The sequence below is a fragment of the Myotis yumanensis genome, unplaced genomic scaffold (assembly GCF_028538775.1).
Source record: "Myotis yumanensis isolate MYYU_CA2020_CCGP unplaced genomic scaffold, mMyoYum1.0.hap1 SCAF_12, whole genome shotgun sequence".
Classification (NCBI taxonomy): domain Eukaryota; kingdom Metazoa; phylum Chordata; class Mammalia; order Chiroptera; family Vespertilionidae; genus Myotis; species Myotis yumanensis.
In genome coordinates, this window is record NW_027223763.1 from 46,319,988 (window position 1) to 46,338,054 (window position 18,067).

Here is an 18,067-nt window from a genome sequence, read left to right on the forward strand (position 1 = left end):
AACCGGCCCCGGGAGCAGTCCCGGTGGCAGCGGCGGCCACGGCCAAGGCTACGGCTACGGCCACTCGCGCCCGCATGCTCACACTCGCACACACACTCACACCCCCCAGGCACAGGCACCTTAGGAGACCGGCGCATCAATGAGAAAGGAGGACTGAATACCTCTCCCCCCGCCCCGCCGCCCCGCTGACCACTCCCCCTCCTGACCCCTCCTCGCTCCTCACCCCTAGCTCCAGCAGTGGGTGCTCGGCTGCGGGCTCCTCTCTCTTCGGTCTTCTCCCTGGTTCTCGACTCCCCACCCCCTCTCCCTCCCTCCCCTTCTCTCCTGCACCCTCCCCTCTCCTGCAGCGCCTGCATTATTTCTGCCCACAGGCTCGGCTTGCACTGCTGCTGCAGCCCTGGGAGGTGGGAGGGTGGGAGGGTGGGTGGGCCAGCAGGTGGGGAGGAAATTGTGCAAGTTGTAGGAGAGGGGGTGTCCTCTACTCCCCAGCTCCCTTTCCCCCCTTCTAACTCCTTCCCCTCCTCCTTTCCCCTCCTCTCTCCCTGCCCCCAACTCCTTCCTCCTTTCCGAAAGGCTGGTAACTTGTTGTGCGGAGCAAACGGCGGCGGCGGCAGCGGCACCATCCAGGCGGGCACCATGGGCACGTCCGCGCTCTGGGCGCTCGGGCTGCTGCTCGCGCTGTGCTGGGCGCCCGGGGAGAGCGACGCCACGGTAGCAGGTAAGTGAGGATGCACCCCTCCGCGGGCTGCCCGGACCCAGCCGCGCCCAGGGGCCCCGAGGCTCAGGTCTCCTCCTGCCCACCCCCCTCCTAGGAGGCACCTCTCCACTCTCTTCGCCTTTCCCCCCTCCCCACCCTGGTGGCGCCTCTGAGCTGTCAGCGTAGCCGCCACGGAGAGCCGGGCTAGGGCGAGAGTGGGGTTTGGGGTGTCCTAAAGCCTTGCCTGAACTAGTCTTCATTCCCTTACACTCCCTCCCACGGCTTCGCCTCCTTTTTCAGCCCCGCTTGGCGGGGGCGAGGGCATGTGGGCTTCTGAGCCATTGAACAATGGTGCTGCCTCCCCTGCCAGGCGGAGTGTTAGAGAGGAGGCAGAGGGCCCGGAGACGTGCGCGGCAGCCCCGGCGCGCTCCGTGGACTTCAGGGAGGGGGTGGGTGAGGGTGGGCGTCTCTGGGGACACGGCACCCGGGAGAGGGGCCCGGGTGTCAGCGGGGGCTGTGAGCCCCCCGTGGCGCTGAGCAGGGCGCACGGTCGGTGGGCTGCAGCCCGTAGTCGCCCCGGAGCTGCTGGAAGTGTGCAGCCTGCGCACCCGGACTGACTCCCCCGGCGCCGGGCTGTCTCTCCGGAGTGCAGGTTAGAGGACGAGTGAGGCTTGAAACTGGAACTCCCCTCTAGGTGTTGCTCCCCTCTCTCCTGCCCACCCCGCCCGTGGCGGTGCTTGTACACCTCGTGGGTCTTCCGTAGAGCTGAACGGGGGAGGGGAGTGGAACAAAGACTTAATCAGGTTAGTTTGCTGATCCTTATTCCGGCGAGATTTCCTCCAGAGGAACTGAGTCCTAATCTAGTGACTGCAATTAGCCTTCGTCTTAAACAATGGATCAAAGGGGATAGCGCGAGAGCTGGTGTGCGGCTGGGGCTTGTGGGGAGGGCAGTGGCGACCGCTGTCGGGCCCCGGGGTCTGCCCCCTGGGCCTGGGAGCCCTGGCTCAGCCACTCTCCCGACTGGGGAAGCACAACTTTCCTGGGCAAGAGACAGGAAGCCCCTCTCAGGGGACTCGATCGGAGCCCTGCGGTGATCTTGGCGGGACACCGAGGGGGCTTGCTCGCCAGCTCCAGCGGGTTGGACGGAACGCTGCCCCGTCCTCAGTGCCCATCTCAGAGTCCCCGGCTCGGGGTGCCTGGGGGCTGGGGAGACCCGCCGGCCTGCAGTCACGTGTCTCCCGAAGTGAGAGCGAACTTGAAAGTGTGTGGCCAGACAGCCTCTCTCCGGCAATACTTGGTGCTTGTACGTCTCCGAATGCCCCCCTGCCCTTTGGTTCCATTTGTCCCGGAGCGAGTGTGAAGCTGGGACGGACTTGTCTGCGCGCTGCGATTGGCTGGCCGCAGGGTCACGTTTAGGTTGGTCACATGGCTCTGCGGACTCGCAATTGAGCAGCCTGAGGAGTGTTATCTTTAAGGGAATGTAAAAACCCCACAGGCGGAGACCCACTGTTCTCACGAATGCTTTCCCCTGCCTGGCCTCCTCGGAGAGTGCCCTGAACATGGCCTCTGACGTGTAACAAACCCCAGAGCCTGAAAAGCGCTGTTCACAAGTTTTCAGATTCCAACATTAATCATTAATGGATGAGCAGCACTAACTTATTAAGCCATTTTTCAGAATAGTGCCATGGCTTGCATTACACTTTTCACACCATTTCTAAGACTAAGAAAATATACTAGAGCTTACTGATAACTGTCCAGGAAGGTGGGAGAAAGCACTCATTTTTACTCCATGTCCTCTCTGCTGTGTGGAATTCTCTTAATTTAACTCATACCTTTACATTGGAGGTTAACTTGATCCTATAAAATGCTAGCAATGTACTTACATTGTTGGAAACAGTCACTTGCAGCCATATGCTCACCTGTATGAGGTAGGTGAGGACCCTCTGCTCCCCTAGGTCACTTATGAAATGTGTGACATGCCATGAACAGTGGAGAAGCCCACGCAAGACTTAAATTCTTCAAAGGAAAGGGGGCACAGCCTTCTGACCTGGTGGGAATTTGGAGTCTGCTGACATAGGTACGGACCCCAAGCCAACCCAGACTGGCTCCTGTTTGAAGTTCAAAGTCCCAGGGCATGTAGGCTGACATCTGGCCCTTGTCTTCTACACTTTCCTCCCTGCTGCACCCCCGCCTCCCCAATACACACACACACACACACACACACACACTCACTTGCACACATACACTTATGGTGCTGGTCTAAAATACTCTAGGGTAGGGAAGGTGTGCTCTAAGGCCCTGGCAAGAAACTTAAAGCAGGCTAAGGAGAGGAGTTAAAATTCAGTGGTGCAGTATACCTGACTGCAAAGTCCCTGGAATCCTACGACATTTTCCTCCAGCCTATGGAGTCAAGACTAGGATCTGGGTACCATAGACTTGTTAAGGCCAAAGCCCAGAAAAGCAAAGGTTCTGTGAGAGCTATTCAGATACGGCTAGCAACTAGCAAAAGAGCACACAGCACTTTTCTTATTGTGGGGGGTGGGTTGGTGAAATGGCAGTAGTCATGGCCCTGGAGGGACAGGAGACTAGAGGGCAAGAGGGAAGTAACCCTGGTTCATCTGGTAGCACCAAGGGAAGGTGTGGCAATGGCCATAATTCTCATCTGGGCCAAAGCACGAGGACGTGAGCAGGGCTCTTTAAAGGGGTGGGGGTGGGGGGGTCGTCAGGCAAGCCTGTATTGGCAGAGACAGCTTCTTGAGCAGCTTTGTTCCCCAAATCGCCCTAAATTGGCCACCTTCATGTGACATTCAGCCATGCACCTGTCCTGTGTCATTTTGATTCTTTGGTTTTATTGCCTGAGTCACAAGGTACCTAAAGCCAAGTTCAGTAGAGCTGCCAACAGTTAAGACTTTGGGACAACAAAACTGCACATGTTAATTATGGCAGGTCTGTTAGAAGTGTTTCTGCCTTTGATACAATTGGATGGCCATAGACTCGATTTCACTTGAGTAGTTTTTATAATTCTAGAAAATTTGAAAGTAGTTATAAGCCCCTCTGTTTCTGGAGAAGCATCACATTGATAAGATGTAACAAGAGCTCCTAGAGGAGAACATGGCTGTAAGATCAAGGGAACAGAGAGCTCCCAGCCATATGGCTTTGGGTTTTGATCCAAAAACCAGAAGACTCAGAGCACAGCATAAATATATAGATACTTGTTAACTATTAGATCATTTTCTATTTCTCACAGAATGTGAATAAAGTTGTCCTTCTCAATAGAGCAGTGGTTCTCAACCTTCCTAATGCCGCTACCCTTTAATACAGTTCCTCATGTTGTGGTGACCCCCAACCATAAAATTATTTTTGTTGCTACTTCATAACTGTACTTTTGCTACTGTTATGAATCGTAATGTAAATATCTGATATGCAGGATGTATTTTCATTGTTACAAATTGAACATAATTAAAGCATAGTGATTAATCACAAAAACAATATGTAATTATATATGTGTTTTCCGATGGTCTTAGGTGACTCCTGTGAAAGGGTCGTTCGACCCCCAAAGGGGTCGCGACCCACAGGTTGAGAACCGCTGCAGTAGAGGGAGTAGTGATCAAGTGTAGGCAGTCACCTATATGATTTTGATACATAATTAAATTTAATCTGGATGCTGACCTTTCTTTGGAAAGCTGCCTTCACATATTAGCCTGTAAGAAATTAAATGCGCCCAGCTGGTGCGGCTCAGTGGATTGAGTGTCATCCTCTGTACTAAGAGATTGCTGGTTTGATTCCTGGTGAGGGAACATGTCCGGGTTGTGGGCTTGATCCCCAGTAGGGGGTGTGCAGTAGGCAACCAATCAAAGTTTCTCACCCAATGATGTTTCTATCTCTCCCCATCTTCCTTTCTCTCTCCCTAAAATCAATAAAGACATATTTAAAAAAGAAAAGAAATTAAGTGCCTCAGCAGGCAATGATAAGGTCTGTGATGATGCTTATAATAAATGTACCTGCCTTAGGAGAGCTTCTTGGTGGGCTGATGCAGCTGCTCTCCAGCTCTCCAGGTGGTTAGTTGATAGCTTCAAAATTGCTTAGGATGTTCCCTTCTCCTTCAAGTTAATCTCAAAACAGTACTTAGGCCACAGCACAGTGACTATTTTCAAGGCAATGAGTCCAAGAATACCTTCTGCGGAGGGGATGGATTAGATGTACTTGTTGAGCAGAGGTAAGTGGTCCGGAGGCAATTTCTTTTGCCCAGCTAAACAGTTTTGTTTTTTTAAATATATTTTATTGATTTTTTACAGAGAGGAAGGGAGACTGATAGAGAGCTAGAAACATCGATGAGAGAGAAACATCGATCAGCTGCCTCCTGCACACCCCCTACTGGGGATGCGCCCGCATCCAAGGTACATGCCCTTGACTGGAATCCAACCTGGGACCCTTCAGTCCACAGGCCGACGCTCTATCCACTGAGCCAAACCGGTTAGGAGACCGGTAGCTGTTTCAGTAGCTGTTTCAGTAGCTGTTTCACCAACCCACCAGTCCCCCAAATCACCGGTTTTAGCTAGGAGACCCGAGGATGGCTTTTCATAGGACTTCAAGGCAGAGTATGCCTTAGCTCTAGGAAAATCTGGCTTCGTAAGTGAAAATCATCTCGATTTCACTCCGTGCGTTTTTCAGTTTGAATTGGCATCTCTTTGCTAAGCTCTTCTGTTGGTTTGCAATAAAAAATCTGTGTATTGTTAATGCCACCTGGTTAGATCTGCTAGGTGCACTGCAGGATCTAATGAGATGGCAGGTGAAACCTTAAAGTTAGCACACTTTCCCCTTCATGTGAAGTTCCCTAGGAAAGCCTGGGCCTGATGGCTATTTGGGCTCTAAATTAAGCAAGAGGATGCCTGCTAGGTGCTGGGGGACAAAGTACAGATTCCACTTCAGAAAAATGGCGTCATGTCTGCTTAGGGATCCTTTGCCCACTTTGTATTTCAGAGATGCCACATGGGGGAGGGCGGTGTTATTCATGGCCTTATATTTAAGAGATACTGTTGGGGGCAGACACTAAAGATTGGACCACTGGCTAGAATGGTTCATCTTGCCACCAACTTGGGTCATCCATGTTGGCCTTGCTGGCTAGGAGCTTTTATGTACCTAGATGTGATATGGGGGATGGAGTGAGTCTTGCAAGCTGCCAAGCAAAGGGGGTGATAAAACCTTGGCAAAAGATAACTTTTGCAAGTTACTTCATGTGTTTTAACTTAATACTTCACCCAAATACCATGAGTAAATAGGGTTCCTCTTTTACAAACTGCCTCTGATCTTTAATTCTCCTAAGAAGCCTTCCCAAGATCTGAGTTATTAACTGATCTGTAGGTTTACTAAGTAGGTGGTGGGGTGGTGCTGACCCTCTTTGTACATCTGCTTGAGCCCACTTTACCTCTAATCTCCTGAGCACCTATCATATGGCACCAGGCATGGAGACACTGTGACCAGATGGTTGGTCCCTTCCTTTCTGGCATTTAATCTAGCGAGGAAGTTAACCTAAGAAATCAATGATTCAAACACAGTGTGGAAGAGAAGCACTGGATAGAAGTGAGCAGACCAGAGCTGAAGACTTAATCATGAAAGAGGCTGCCAGCACCTCAAAGTTGCTGGAGTTCCCACATGCTACCTGGGTTACACCTTACGAAGTTTCCCCCAAATCACCAAGAACTTAGACTCCAATGTGACAAAGCCAGAAACTCTTCCACCTTTGCAGATGATCTTACAGTGGGGATGCAACTCAAGCCCAATAGATTGTTGCCAACATTACCAAAGAGCGCTCAAACATGTCAGAAGTAAAATCTGGGCCCCACATATCCAATTTCTAACTTTACCAGTCAGCCACTGCTAACTTTCCCTGTGTGTCAAACCTTTCTCCTCACATGGAAATGAGGCCGACATACCCACACTGGCACCCTCATTCTGACAGATAAGTTTGGAAGAAGTATACTTTTAAATGAGAAAGTGTCACAAAGATAAGGGGAAGGAACCCTCAAAGGCATAGGAAACAGTGGCCTTTATAACCTAGATTCTTTCAAAGTACTCGAGCTAGTGAAACGGCTTGTCACACTTGGTTTCAAGTTCACAAAAGTTGGGAAGAATCCTTGGGGAAAGTCTATAGTTCAAACCAGCTTTATTAATGAACTAACAAATCAACTAGCGCATCCATGAATACTTACTAGTGCTGAAAGAATCATTAGCTGTAGACACCAGGGTCCAAATTACAAAGATAAATTCCGGGCCCTTTGTTAGGGGATGTCCATTGGGAGAGATGCAAACCGGTGGGTAAGAGCATCTCAGACCATGACAGCTGTATGATTGGCACAGGAGACCATGGAAACACAGCCAAACCATACCTAACTGGTCAAGATAGGAACTGAGGGCCTCATTCAAGGGGTGACATCTGGACCCACTCCTGGTAGATAAATGGACAGGGGTAACATGAGCAAATCAAGACAAAGCAACAGTGAGGGTGCAGGCCTGGGAAGTGAGCGGGGCAACTTGGTGTAGCCAGAGCAGATGGCAGGGGGTAATTAATAGGAGAGAGTTGGGAGGACTAGGTCATAAACTAGACTCAATTCTAGAGTCAGTGGGAAACCTGGAAGTGATACCATCCTTGGCACTAGATTGTTTGAATCACCATCTTGATTTGGATACAGAATGTGGCAGCCTAGAGGCAGACGGACAGGAGACAAATTTAGATCAAGTGAGAGATGAGGGCTTAGACAGGCCAGGGCTTGGTGCCAAAATGTCAGGGGAGAAGAATCTGGCCTTGTTTTTGGACTACTGATGTAGAGCAAGTGATGGGGCCAATCAAAGATGGGACACATGGGAGAGCAAGGCAGATTTTAGAACCACATTTTTCGGTGCATGCTGATTAAGGCATCTGGATAAAATTTCCCTACCTAATGGGCACAAAGGCTTTATGGCAGGCTGTCACCCAATATATTTTGTAAGACTGGCATTTATCACCAATATCCATCCAGTGATGGGCAGGAGGGCTTATGGGGATGAGTACTGTAAATCCCAACCCTGAAAATGGAAATCGCTTCCATGGTCGGTAGAATCTGAGCCTTCTAACCTTCCTGCAGTGCTTTCAATGTGTGGTCAGGGACCAGGAGTGTCAGCAACATCTGGGAATTCATTACAAATGTAAATGTGGGCCCCACTCTATACCCACTGGATCAGAATTTTTAGGGGATGGGGTCCAGCATTGTGTCTTATAAGCTCTCCATGGGATTCTGATGCAAAGGAGAGCTTGAGAACCACCCACTGAAAACCAATAGCTTCCAAAGAGTATCAGAGGGCCTTTGCACTACTTGTCCAATATGTCCTCAGTAGGAACACCAAGCACTGTTGTCCTCCTAGGAAAGGACCCGCTGAGGATACTCTGGCAGCATTTTTAAAAAATTAAGATGGGGACAGGAGAAAGGGCTCCATCTCCACAATAAAGCTATGTGAGATTGTGTCATTAGGACAAGTAAAAAACTACCTCATTCTGGAATAAGTTGACTCGACTGGCCAACTTACAAATCAACAGGACACTCTAGAAAGAAATAGTCCTGAGTGAGGTGCTCTTGGTTGCATACATGCTCAGTAACACGGAATTTGGAGCCAGACCGCCCAGGTTCAAATTCTAGTTCTTCCCAGGAGTGATCTTGGGCAAGTTTTACTTCCATTCTCTGAACAGGTTTCCTGATATATGTATACAAGGGGAATAGTAGCTCTGACCCTGTAGCATTGAGACGTGAATGAGTTACTTGTTCATGATTCTTAAGATCATTTCAATCTGATGTAAGTGGGAAAAACTGTTTAACAATTGAATTATAACAGTGGTCGGCAAACTCATTAGTCAACAGAGCCAAATATCAACAGTACAATGATTGAAATTTCTTTTGAGAGCCAAATTTTTTAAACTTAAACTATATAGGTAGGTACATTTGTATTAACTTAATTAGGTTACTCCTAAGGCTTAGGAAGAGCCACACTCAAGGGGCCAAAAAGCCGAATGTGGCTCGAGAGCCGCAGTTTGCCGACCACGGAATTATAAGATTCACTCATTGCAGTGAATCAGAAGGATTAACCTAAGTACAGTAGTTAACAGTTTTTAGTTGCCCCCACCTGTGTTTCAGAGGCTGCCTTGAAGGCCAGAACACAGACTTGGTGCTTGATATCTTGGGGGCCTCTTGCTGAGTTCCTCTTACTAACCTTCCCTGTGGGAAACGTTGCTGACTAGGATATCTGCTTGTCTAAAAACAAGCTTTCGCCTATGAATAGAAAGATTGGCATTCAAGTGCCAAGCAGAAGTGAGTCCTACTAAAAATAAATGCCCTTGGCAGCCTCAGAAGTGCCAAAACAAATGGACTGAAGAAATTCCAGTAGATGATAACACCCACATGCTCAGGCTGAGAGGAGGGGTGTGAGCGATTTGAATACTTGGCCCTGCTAGTCCCAGCAGTGTGGCCACACGAGCCCCTCTGAGTAGTCGAAGTTCAGTCTGAGCCTGATACTCAGAAACATCTGCATATTCCAGGCATTGCTAGTGGACACTCCTGCCAAGGTGTCGCCCCGAGCCCTCCAGGGACATTTGTAGCCCACTGTGAGGCTTGATATTTATTATAAGGTCTATGCCATTTTTTACTGAAGCTTACATATTGCTCTTCCGTGTAACCCTTGCAGGGACAATTAGACAACGGCAGGCTGACTTCTATTTGCATTAAAACCCTGAGTTTCTTGGAGCCAGTGAGCTGCCAACTTACCTGGGTAGTCAACTATTTAGATACGCAAGGCTCCTGGGACATGGGCTCCTTGAAGTAAGTTTGCATAGTCTGATACCATCTGTGTAAGTGACAGTATGAGTAATCTTTCGACACTTCATTCAGTACAAATTTAAATAGCCATGTGTGTGACTAGGTGCAGATGATGTGCCGACCCTGATCCAAAGGGGTAGGGATATTCAAAGTGTCAGAGCTAGAAGGAAACCTAGATCCAGTTCAACAGTTTGAATTCTTAAAGCAATAGAACCCCTTTCAAATTCTTCTGTGTAACTCCAAGTCAAAAGAAAATCATCCTGCTTCAAACCTACTTCTGCCCCACCCTGTAGCGTGCCTTGCTCCTCTACTTCACAGGTTATTTTTCCAGGCATCGTTGGCTCTAGCTGAGCCTAAGATTAAAAGAATCACAGTATGTGATTTCAAGTTCATCCTGCTCCCTCTATGAAAGTATAACACTGAACTTGAGACTTAACTGTTTTGGATGGAAACAGACTAAGGTCCACAAGCCTGTAATCCCCAAAGCTTCACAAACCAAAAGCGTCTTAACTCGTGTGGTGCTTTTGGCTCCCCTCTGGGCAGCAGCATTCCCAGGTGAACCCCGGAGGTATAAGGCGGAATCCTTCTGAAACTCAGACAGAAAGCCCACACGGGGTTGCAGTCAGGTGGCCGAGGTCTCAGCACTGGAGTTCGTGTCTGAGCTCTGCTGCTCTGCACGAGGCAGGGAATTAACAGAACCGGGAGCACCTCCTGCCCAGTAACAATCTCTGGAAACAAAGTACTTGGGAAACGGAGAGACGAGGCCATGAAGCTGAAGGCCTTTATGCGCCTCGCTCTCTAAAGGGCCCTTTATAAAGCCTGACAGCCTTACCCAGCCCATCTCGCTCCTTTTGTAAACAAGCAGGGACAGTTAGGAGCAGACTGTACTCCTAACCCCATGTGTCCCTCCTTCTTAATGGAGGGCTGTGCGTGTGTCATGGTAAAACACAGTTTTATGACAGCCAGGCAGAGGCCTGGGGGAAGTGGAAACAGCGCAGATAAGAAAAGGTAGAAATTACACTCCTTTTCATCTTGGGCTATTGGAATAAACACTAAGAAAATGCTCATGTCTGCCCTGAGCCTGCTCAGTATGGACACGGGAAACAGCGTGGCTGGAATGGTTAATGTCTCTTGTTACTGCTGATAGCTTGTACGTTACAGCTACATTCAGAGACCCTCTTGAAGGGAACATTGGACTAAACATCAGGCTTAAGGTGTTGTGTGTCTGTATTTAATCTCAAGACAGTTTGAGTGTCTATAAAATATGTAGCTTCCAGGTGACTCATTTGTAAGGAGATTTCCAGGCACCGAACCCTGACATGGAAAACCATCATTAGGCACCTATTTTTAAGTCCATGTCCAAGTCTGACCATACGGTTACCTTTTTTTTTTTTTTTTTTTCGGTTACCTTTTTGATAGTGTAGATATCAGTGTCAATGTTTTTGTCTCATTTTGATCTTGGGTGACTAAAACCTTTGAAAAATTCAGAGCCTTTCAGTCTGCACAGTATCCTAACTATAACCCAGCTGTTCTTTCCAAGTACATTGATATCTATGTACTCTATCAGTTTTTTTTTTCTACTTTTTAAATGCAATGCTCAGCATAGATTCTTATTACTCCCACAGCCCTCAAACATAGTGGGGATATAGAACTACAGCCAATGGCCCCTGGAGCAGGTACCTCAACCCTGAGCATATTGAGAATAGATTGAGACTAGACTGATGATGGGGGAGAGTTGGGAGGCAGCCAGGTACGTCTATAAAAACTAGCAGGTGATGCTTCCTGACAGCAACCTCTACTCTCCCCTGTTTTCCCTTCTAAGTCCCTGGTATCTTATACCCAACAAAATATTTGTGGGATGAATGAATAGTATGAAATGTATGTAGGAAATGTGATCGAATCACACTGCTTTTTACCTAGGTCTTAGCTTAACTAGACTCTTGGGAGCAGGTTTTAAGCAAATACATTTAGTACCTAAGAAAATAACCACACCCATACGGTGAACCTGACTTGGACCAAATTTTAATCTCCCTGGGAATTTGCCACAAAGCATAGAATCCTCCCGACAGTGGGAAGTAGCCAACAGTAGGGAGGCCAACTAGAGTATTGTGTGCATAACACAAGAGTTCCAGTCTGTGCTTGTCACTGTAGCATCTGTTCTGACGCCAGCATGTCACAGCTGCAGATGCTGAAAGGTGGCAGGAAATCGGAAGGCCTCCCTAAGTAATCTGCATGAACTATACATGGCTCCACTGGGTTTCTCGAATATTTGCAGGATATTGGCATTAAGCAACCGGATCTTTGCTTTTTATCTCAAAGACATCATATCCTCCAGAAGGACAGACCTGCTAATGATGGGAAACACCTGGATGTTAGCTGTCTGTGCCAGGCAAAAAACAACCCAAGTGCCCTACTTATTTACAAGAATTAGTTCATATCATTGTGTGAGTGAAATGTTTATACATTGAACATAAGAAAACTGAGGTTCGGAGGAATGGAACCCAAGTCTGTGGCTCTACCTTACTTGCTTTTCTCCTATCACTAAGTTAAAAAAGATTTTCATTTGTCTCTTAACTATACCTTCTTGATGCTTTTTATCTTATCTTGGAGCCATTGTGTAAACATGTGTTTTTTGCCATCAGACCTCAAGGTCTAAGATGAGGAACCATGGTATTAAACCTCTAGGTCTCCCCTTTCCCTGCTGCTCCTTCTAAATCTCCTTCACTTTGCTTGTAATAGGAGCATCATTCATAAATAACAGTACGGAATGTGGACCAGAAATGCCATTGAAGGATTAGGATTTGGCTGTGCGGTATAGCCACACAAGTGACTTTTAAACAAATGGGAGGAGTGAGTCCAGAGCAGATGGAAATGCCCCATGTTCTCTGGCAAATCTAGATCCCTTCTATCTTGATCTGGCTGCACTGGTCCAAGATCGTTATTCCAGCCACCAGGCCCAAATTTCAGGAACCAGAAAGGAATAAAGGGAAGGAAAATAGAGGATATTTCCTAGAAGTTGTATATGCCAATCCTGCTTACAGTGCATTAACCAGAATTGATTCTCATGGTGATTCCTCATTGCGAGGGAGGCTGGGAAATCTAGTCTTATCTAAATGGTGTGTGCCCAGCTAAGAACTCAGTTACTATCAGTCACTGCCCCAAAACCCACCCAAGTCTGCATCCGAGAATGTGTTAGCCTGCTGAGTCTGTAGCTGTCTTTCTCGGAGGACCCCTGTCCATAGGTTTTGGGTAACTGGAATCTCTAACTTATCAACCCTATATCCCAGGCTTAGCTAAGTGTTCCCTCCTGATTTTAGGAAGAAAAGCCAAATGTGATCCTTCCCAATTCCAGTGCACCAATGGCCGCTGTATCACACTGCTGTGGAAATGCGATGGGGACGAAGACTGTGCTGACGGCAGTGACGAAAAGAACTGTGGTGAGTCAAGAGTTTGACAGTCTCACTTGCCACCTCACTGGGACTTATGCATTTCATTGAAAAGGGGTGATGTTATCTTAGTTTCTACAAATGTATCGAGAGTCTGAAAATAGAATCTACTCCTAAGACTTCCTTTGAACCAGAGTCCAAAGATTCTGTACGCCCTGGTCTAGAGGAATATAATTGAATGTTTGACATGGGGTTATCAACTTGGGTACAAAACGTTGAAGATAAAGTGGAGTCCCTTTCAAATGACAGGAGCTGGTTTATCTGAGATCAGGCAAACATTTGGTGTAGGAAGCTAGGAGAAGGGAGGGGAGGACCAGAAGTGAAGATAGACAGAAGACTGCTTAGAACAGACTTTCTTTGTCCAATTTTCAAATAGCTTTGATTTTCCCCCGCCCCCAAAAAGAAAGTCACAGATGGTAAAAAGATCCCGTAAAGTTTCATGGGGTCAATTAACTCCTGGCACAGAAGCTACAAGCCAGCACAGATCAAAGATTAGATAAGAATGATTCTTTAATTCTCTGTCTACAGTAGATGCTAATTCTAAAGCATTAGACAGGGTGGAAGACATCTCACCCAAGACCACGGGGATATGCCATCATGACAATTGATCAGCATCTATGAAAAGATCGTTGTGAGGAATGCTTGTTTATGCAATGTGTATAACCTCATGTCAAGCCAGAACCGCTGGGAACTACATGTTCTCATGTAGGTACCTTGACCCCTTTGTTCTATGCTGTAAAAATCCTGAAATAATGTTGTGTGTGAATGCCGGTGATAACATCGTCATCTGCCTTTTAAAAGATGTTACATAGAGATCTCCGCTATACAAACTAGAAATACAGAAGAAAACTAGCTTAATGTAAATTTCACCAACTACTATCTTGTTATACCGTTACCTACTTCTTTATGCATCATTACTAACATGTTATAGTGTGAACATTGTAGCCGACTGTCCTGTGCTTGAGCTCTCAGCAACACCATGGATGTTGTCATGCCAATCTGTGGATTAGTAGCTTATGTGTAAGCACAAGAAGTCCATTCTACAGTCTCAGGGAAGAAACTTCTCTCCAATCTCAAGACAAAAAAAAATAGTTCTGGGCAACACTTTTCCATCATTTGCATTCTAACACTAAGATTTTCATATATTCTATAAGACACTCAGTTCCATGCTATTTCTGGGTTTACTTAGTTGGGTACTATAATTCCCTCAGTAACTATCCCACTCGTAAACTCATTCTTGTCAGCTGTTCTCTTGATATAAGTAGTAATTCTTCCTCTAGTCTAAGCTTACATGTTTGGCAAAACCCACTGTTTTTTCTTAGAAAGTAATTATTCTCTTCATGGGTGGGAAGTCTTTTACCATCTGACCGATTCTGTAATGGGAAGTCAACTAAAAAAAAGCTGACAATTTGCTGAAAATTTGAAAGGGACCGCTTCAAGTCAGGGGTTTAAACTTGGTCCCACTCTCAGAGTTTAGAACAGCAGTTCTCAACCTGTGGGTCGAGACCCCTTTGGCGGTCGAACGACCCTTTCACAGGGGTTGCCTAAGACCATCCTGCATATCAGATATTTACATTACGATTCATAACAGTAGCAACATTACAGTTATGAAGTAGCAACGAAAATAATTTTATGGTTGGGTCACAACGTGAGGAACTGTATTTAAAGGGCCAGAAGGTTGAGAGCCACTGGTTTAGAGTGTCCTAAAGGAGAGGGCCACTCTGGTTTAGCCTCTGATATTGTAAAGGGGGAAACAGTGATTAGAGTCCATTCCTAGTGGGAACTGACCTGGGTCGTCTTAGGGTCATCGCTGGCTTTTCCTAAAACAGTCTTTGCATAAATAACTTCTAGCCGAATGGCAGGAGGGTTTGGAAGAGGTAAAGAAAAGGATGTGTATCAAGATCACACAAGATGGGAAAAATTAAATATTTCTTCACTAGAATTTGTCTCCACCTCCCAGGTATGAAAGTAGAAAAGGAAAGCGGGAAAGGAAAGTGCTCAGGGGATCCCTGAATATGCTTATTTTGAGATGTTCCAACGGGGAAAGCTACATAATTACTGGAAACTTATAAAGCCACTTTCTGTTTTTCTGGTCCAACTGCTTGATGTTGAACTTGGTTACAGTTTCAGCGGAGCTCTTTCTTTCAAGTATGTCAACTAGCATATTTAGTCAACTTCAGCTTGAATTCCACAAGCCATGGGTTCCTGTTGGTCCCAGTAACTCATTCTTGTGTGTTAGGCTGAGCTGATTAATCAGTGACTCAGATACCCTAAGGATGTAACGAGTAGCTCTCTTGCCCTGTGGCACATCAAACTTTCTATCCATCTCAAGGCTCAGTTCAAGTAGCCTCCTTACCCTCCCAGTCTATGCTCAGAATGGAGAGAGATTAATTCTAGCAATCTGTCCGTCGCCATTTATCTTTTTCTCAAACACTATGTAATACAGCCAGTCTTTCCTATTCCTGTAATATTTTCTGCTTCTTAAAGACATGTGGTTTCTTTACAACGAGCCATCTCCTACTCCCTCTTTTACAACTTCTAAAGAATATCACAGGTTGAATTACAGCAACTGGCTTTGTAAATTCCCCAACTCCCATCCACCTCCAACCCCACTACATGCTCAGGAGAACATAGGCCTAGGATATCACTTAAACATTAACACTGGGGGGTTGGTATTTTCAGTGATTTTAGAAATAGGTGTGAATAGAAGAGCTAATGTGGCCTTTCTTGTTTCCTGGGCTACACAATTCAAGGAGATAAATAACCCTTTTCGAATCATCATAATTCCTCATCTTGAGTTCTAGAAATTGACTCTAATCACTGTCTCCCCCATGCCCCCTTCAGAGGGTAAACCAGAGTGGCCCTCTCATTTAGGATACTCTAAACTCTGAGTGTTGTACCTAGTTTAAACCCCTGTCTTGAAGCGGTTCCTTTCAAATTTTCAGCAAATCGTCAGCTTTTAGTTGACTTACTTACCATTACATAATATTTGTTAGAGAAGAATGTTTTAAACTAGAAATTCCAATGGAAGGTATAGACACATGGGTAAGGAAGAATATAGTCTGAGAAGGACGAGTCTAGAATATCCTATGTGGCTACTTTTTAAGACTCTTCTTACCCTCTGACTTCCTCGTGGATAGGGTGACCAAGCTGCCTGGTTTACTTAGGATAGTCTTGGTTTATGCTTATCTTCTTGGTACAACGAACAGTGTCCCCTTTCTACTGAGATTGTTCCAACTTGGACAATAAACTGCATGGTCACCCTAATTACAGGAGAAAAGACCTGCCCTAGTAAGAATTAATAGCAAAATGGATACCTTGCAGGCTATTTTAACCCTGGCCATCAGATATGGGTATTGGCAACTTCAATCACTTCAAGCTGGATTCTGGCACCTCTCCTGTTTTTGGATTCAAGCTCTGTTTATTTCTTACTGAGTGGATTCCTCTCCCCAATAGACCTGTAGGGGTGACAATATTCAGTACTGGGGCTTCATCTGTCTCTATACCATGTGTTGTTAAGGTATGTCCCTAGAGCAATTATACTATGATCCAGTCATAGGATGGAATGTTTGGCTATTCAATTTACAAAGGACTTGAAAGAGTTGGAAGAAATGCATGAAGAGCATGAAACTATTACTTAATCTCAACATTATAAAACAGACAAGAGTTGTAAGGAATCCCTGGGTTGTAATATACAGTGGGGCCTTGACTTACGAGTTTAATTCGTTCGAAACCAAGCTCGTTAAGGAGCTCGTTAACTCAAATTACTCTGTCAACTCAATGCAAAAAATCGGTGCTCGGGAGGAGAGACAGCTGGTATCTCAAAAAACTTGTTAGTCGGGACACTCTTAAGTCAAGGCCCCACTGTAATTGGAAACCTTGGTCTTATCTTGACCTCAGTATCCTCCAAGTTTCTTAAGTGAGAGCCTTTGGCCTCTGGGGAGGGTGGGGGGTTTTCTATAGTTCTCCTGGGTATTGGCAGTTGGGTGCTAACTGACTCAGCTTTATTTTACAAGTGAAATACATCAAAATGTAGTTTTACCCCCATGGGATTATAGGGCTCTTGGGTAAGGGACTTCAACTTGAACCCTGCAAATAAACTTTTGTAGAGAAGAAGACATGTGCTGAGTCTGACTTTGTGTGCAACAATGGCCAGTGTGTCCCCAGCCGATGGCAGTGCGATGGGGATCCCGACTGTGAAGATGGCTCTGATGACAGCCCAGAACAGTGCCGTGAGTGTGCCTTGCTTTAGACTTGAACTTTTCTAAGCCGTTCTGTGTCTCATATCTCTAAGTGTTGTTTAATCCAATAGTTGGTGTTAATTTCCTTTGACTCCCTTGAAGTGTAGGCCAATTGACTCCAAAGTCAGTCAAGTCGTGAACAGCTGATCAGTAGCCTCTAAAGAATGTTCTCCTTAGTTTAACAAGACTGACGTTCTCTTGGGTAGCTTCACTATTGAACATTTAAGACTGAAGCCAGCAGACTTCATTAAGAACTCCTTGACTAGGTGCACAGATTTCAAATGTTTGATAATGATGAATATGAGCAGATGGTACTCTGGTCCTGGAAGCTAGGTCAAGATGTAAGGCTCCCCTGTAGGCCAAATATAAGCTTTTAGATACACAGCTTCTCATTTTGTGGGGGAAAAAATCTGTTACTGAAGAGGTAGAATGGCTAGAAGTAGGGTGATATCGTTATTTTGAACAAACATGTAATCTAAAGTTATTAAAGTAGGGAACTTACAGCTTGTTCTTAAATAAGAGAAATCTCATAGTTAAGCAAATGTATATCTGAGTTCTTAGGCTGATATTCGGAAAAAGCCTATGAGGTGATAGAGGAGGAGGATTTGCAATTATTTGAATGTCAAGATGAAGAAAGTCTAGGAGTTCATTTTCAGGCAATAGAGACCTACTGAAGCACCAAATGTGGAGGAACAATGAACAAAGTTTTAGTTGGGAAAATGGTTACAAAAGCAAATCAAGCAGAAAGGAAAATAAATGTGTGATATCAATTTTCTAGGCAGGAAGCGAGGGGAGTAATAAGAATCTTGGTTAAGGCATGTAAGCTAGTACCTGTAAAGACTG

The 18,067-nt window shown here is 46.0% G+C and overlaps 1 protein-coding gene across 4 annotated transcripts in view; it reads left to right on the forward strand.

The window, feature by feature from the left end:
- Nucleotides 1–446: 446 nt before the first annotated feature.
- VLDLR (very low density lipoprotein receptor) overlaps nt 447–18,067 on the forward strand; it is a 33,818-nt gene continuing 16,197 nt past the window's right edge. For all 4 annotated transcript variants that reach the window (XM_070431566.1, XM_070431567.1, XM_070431568.1 and 1 more), the window contains exons 1-3: nt 447–718; nt 12,855–12,974; nt 17,093–17,215. In XM_070431566.1, coding sequence (XP_070287667.1) covers nt 637–718; nt 12,855–12,974; nt 17,093–17,215 — 325 coding nt within the window. In that variant the 5' untranslated portion in view covers nt 447–636. The remainder of the gene's footprint in view (nt 719–12,854; nt 12,975–17,092; nt 17,216–18,067) is intronic.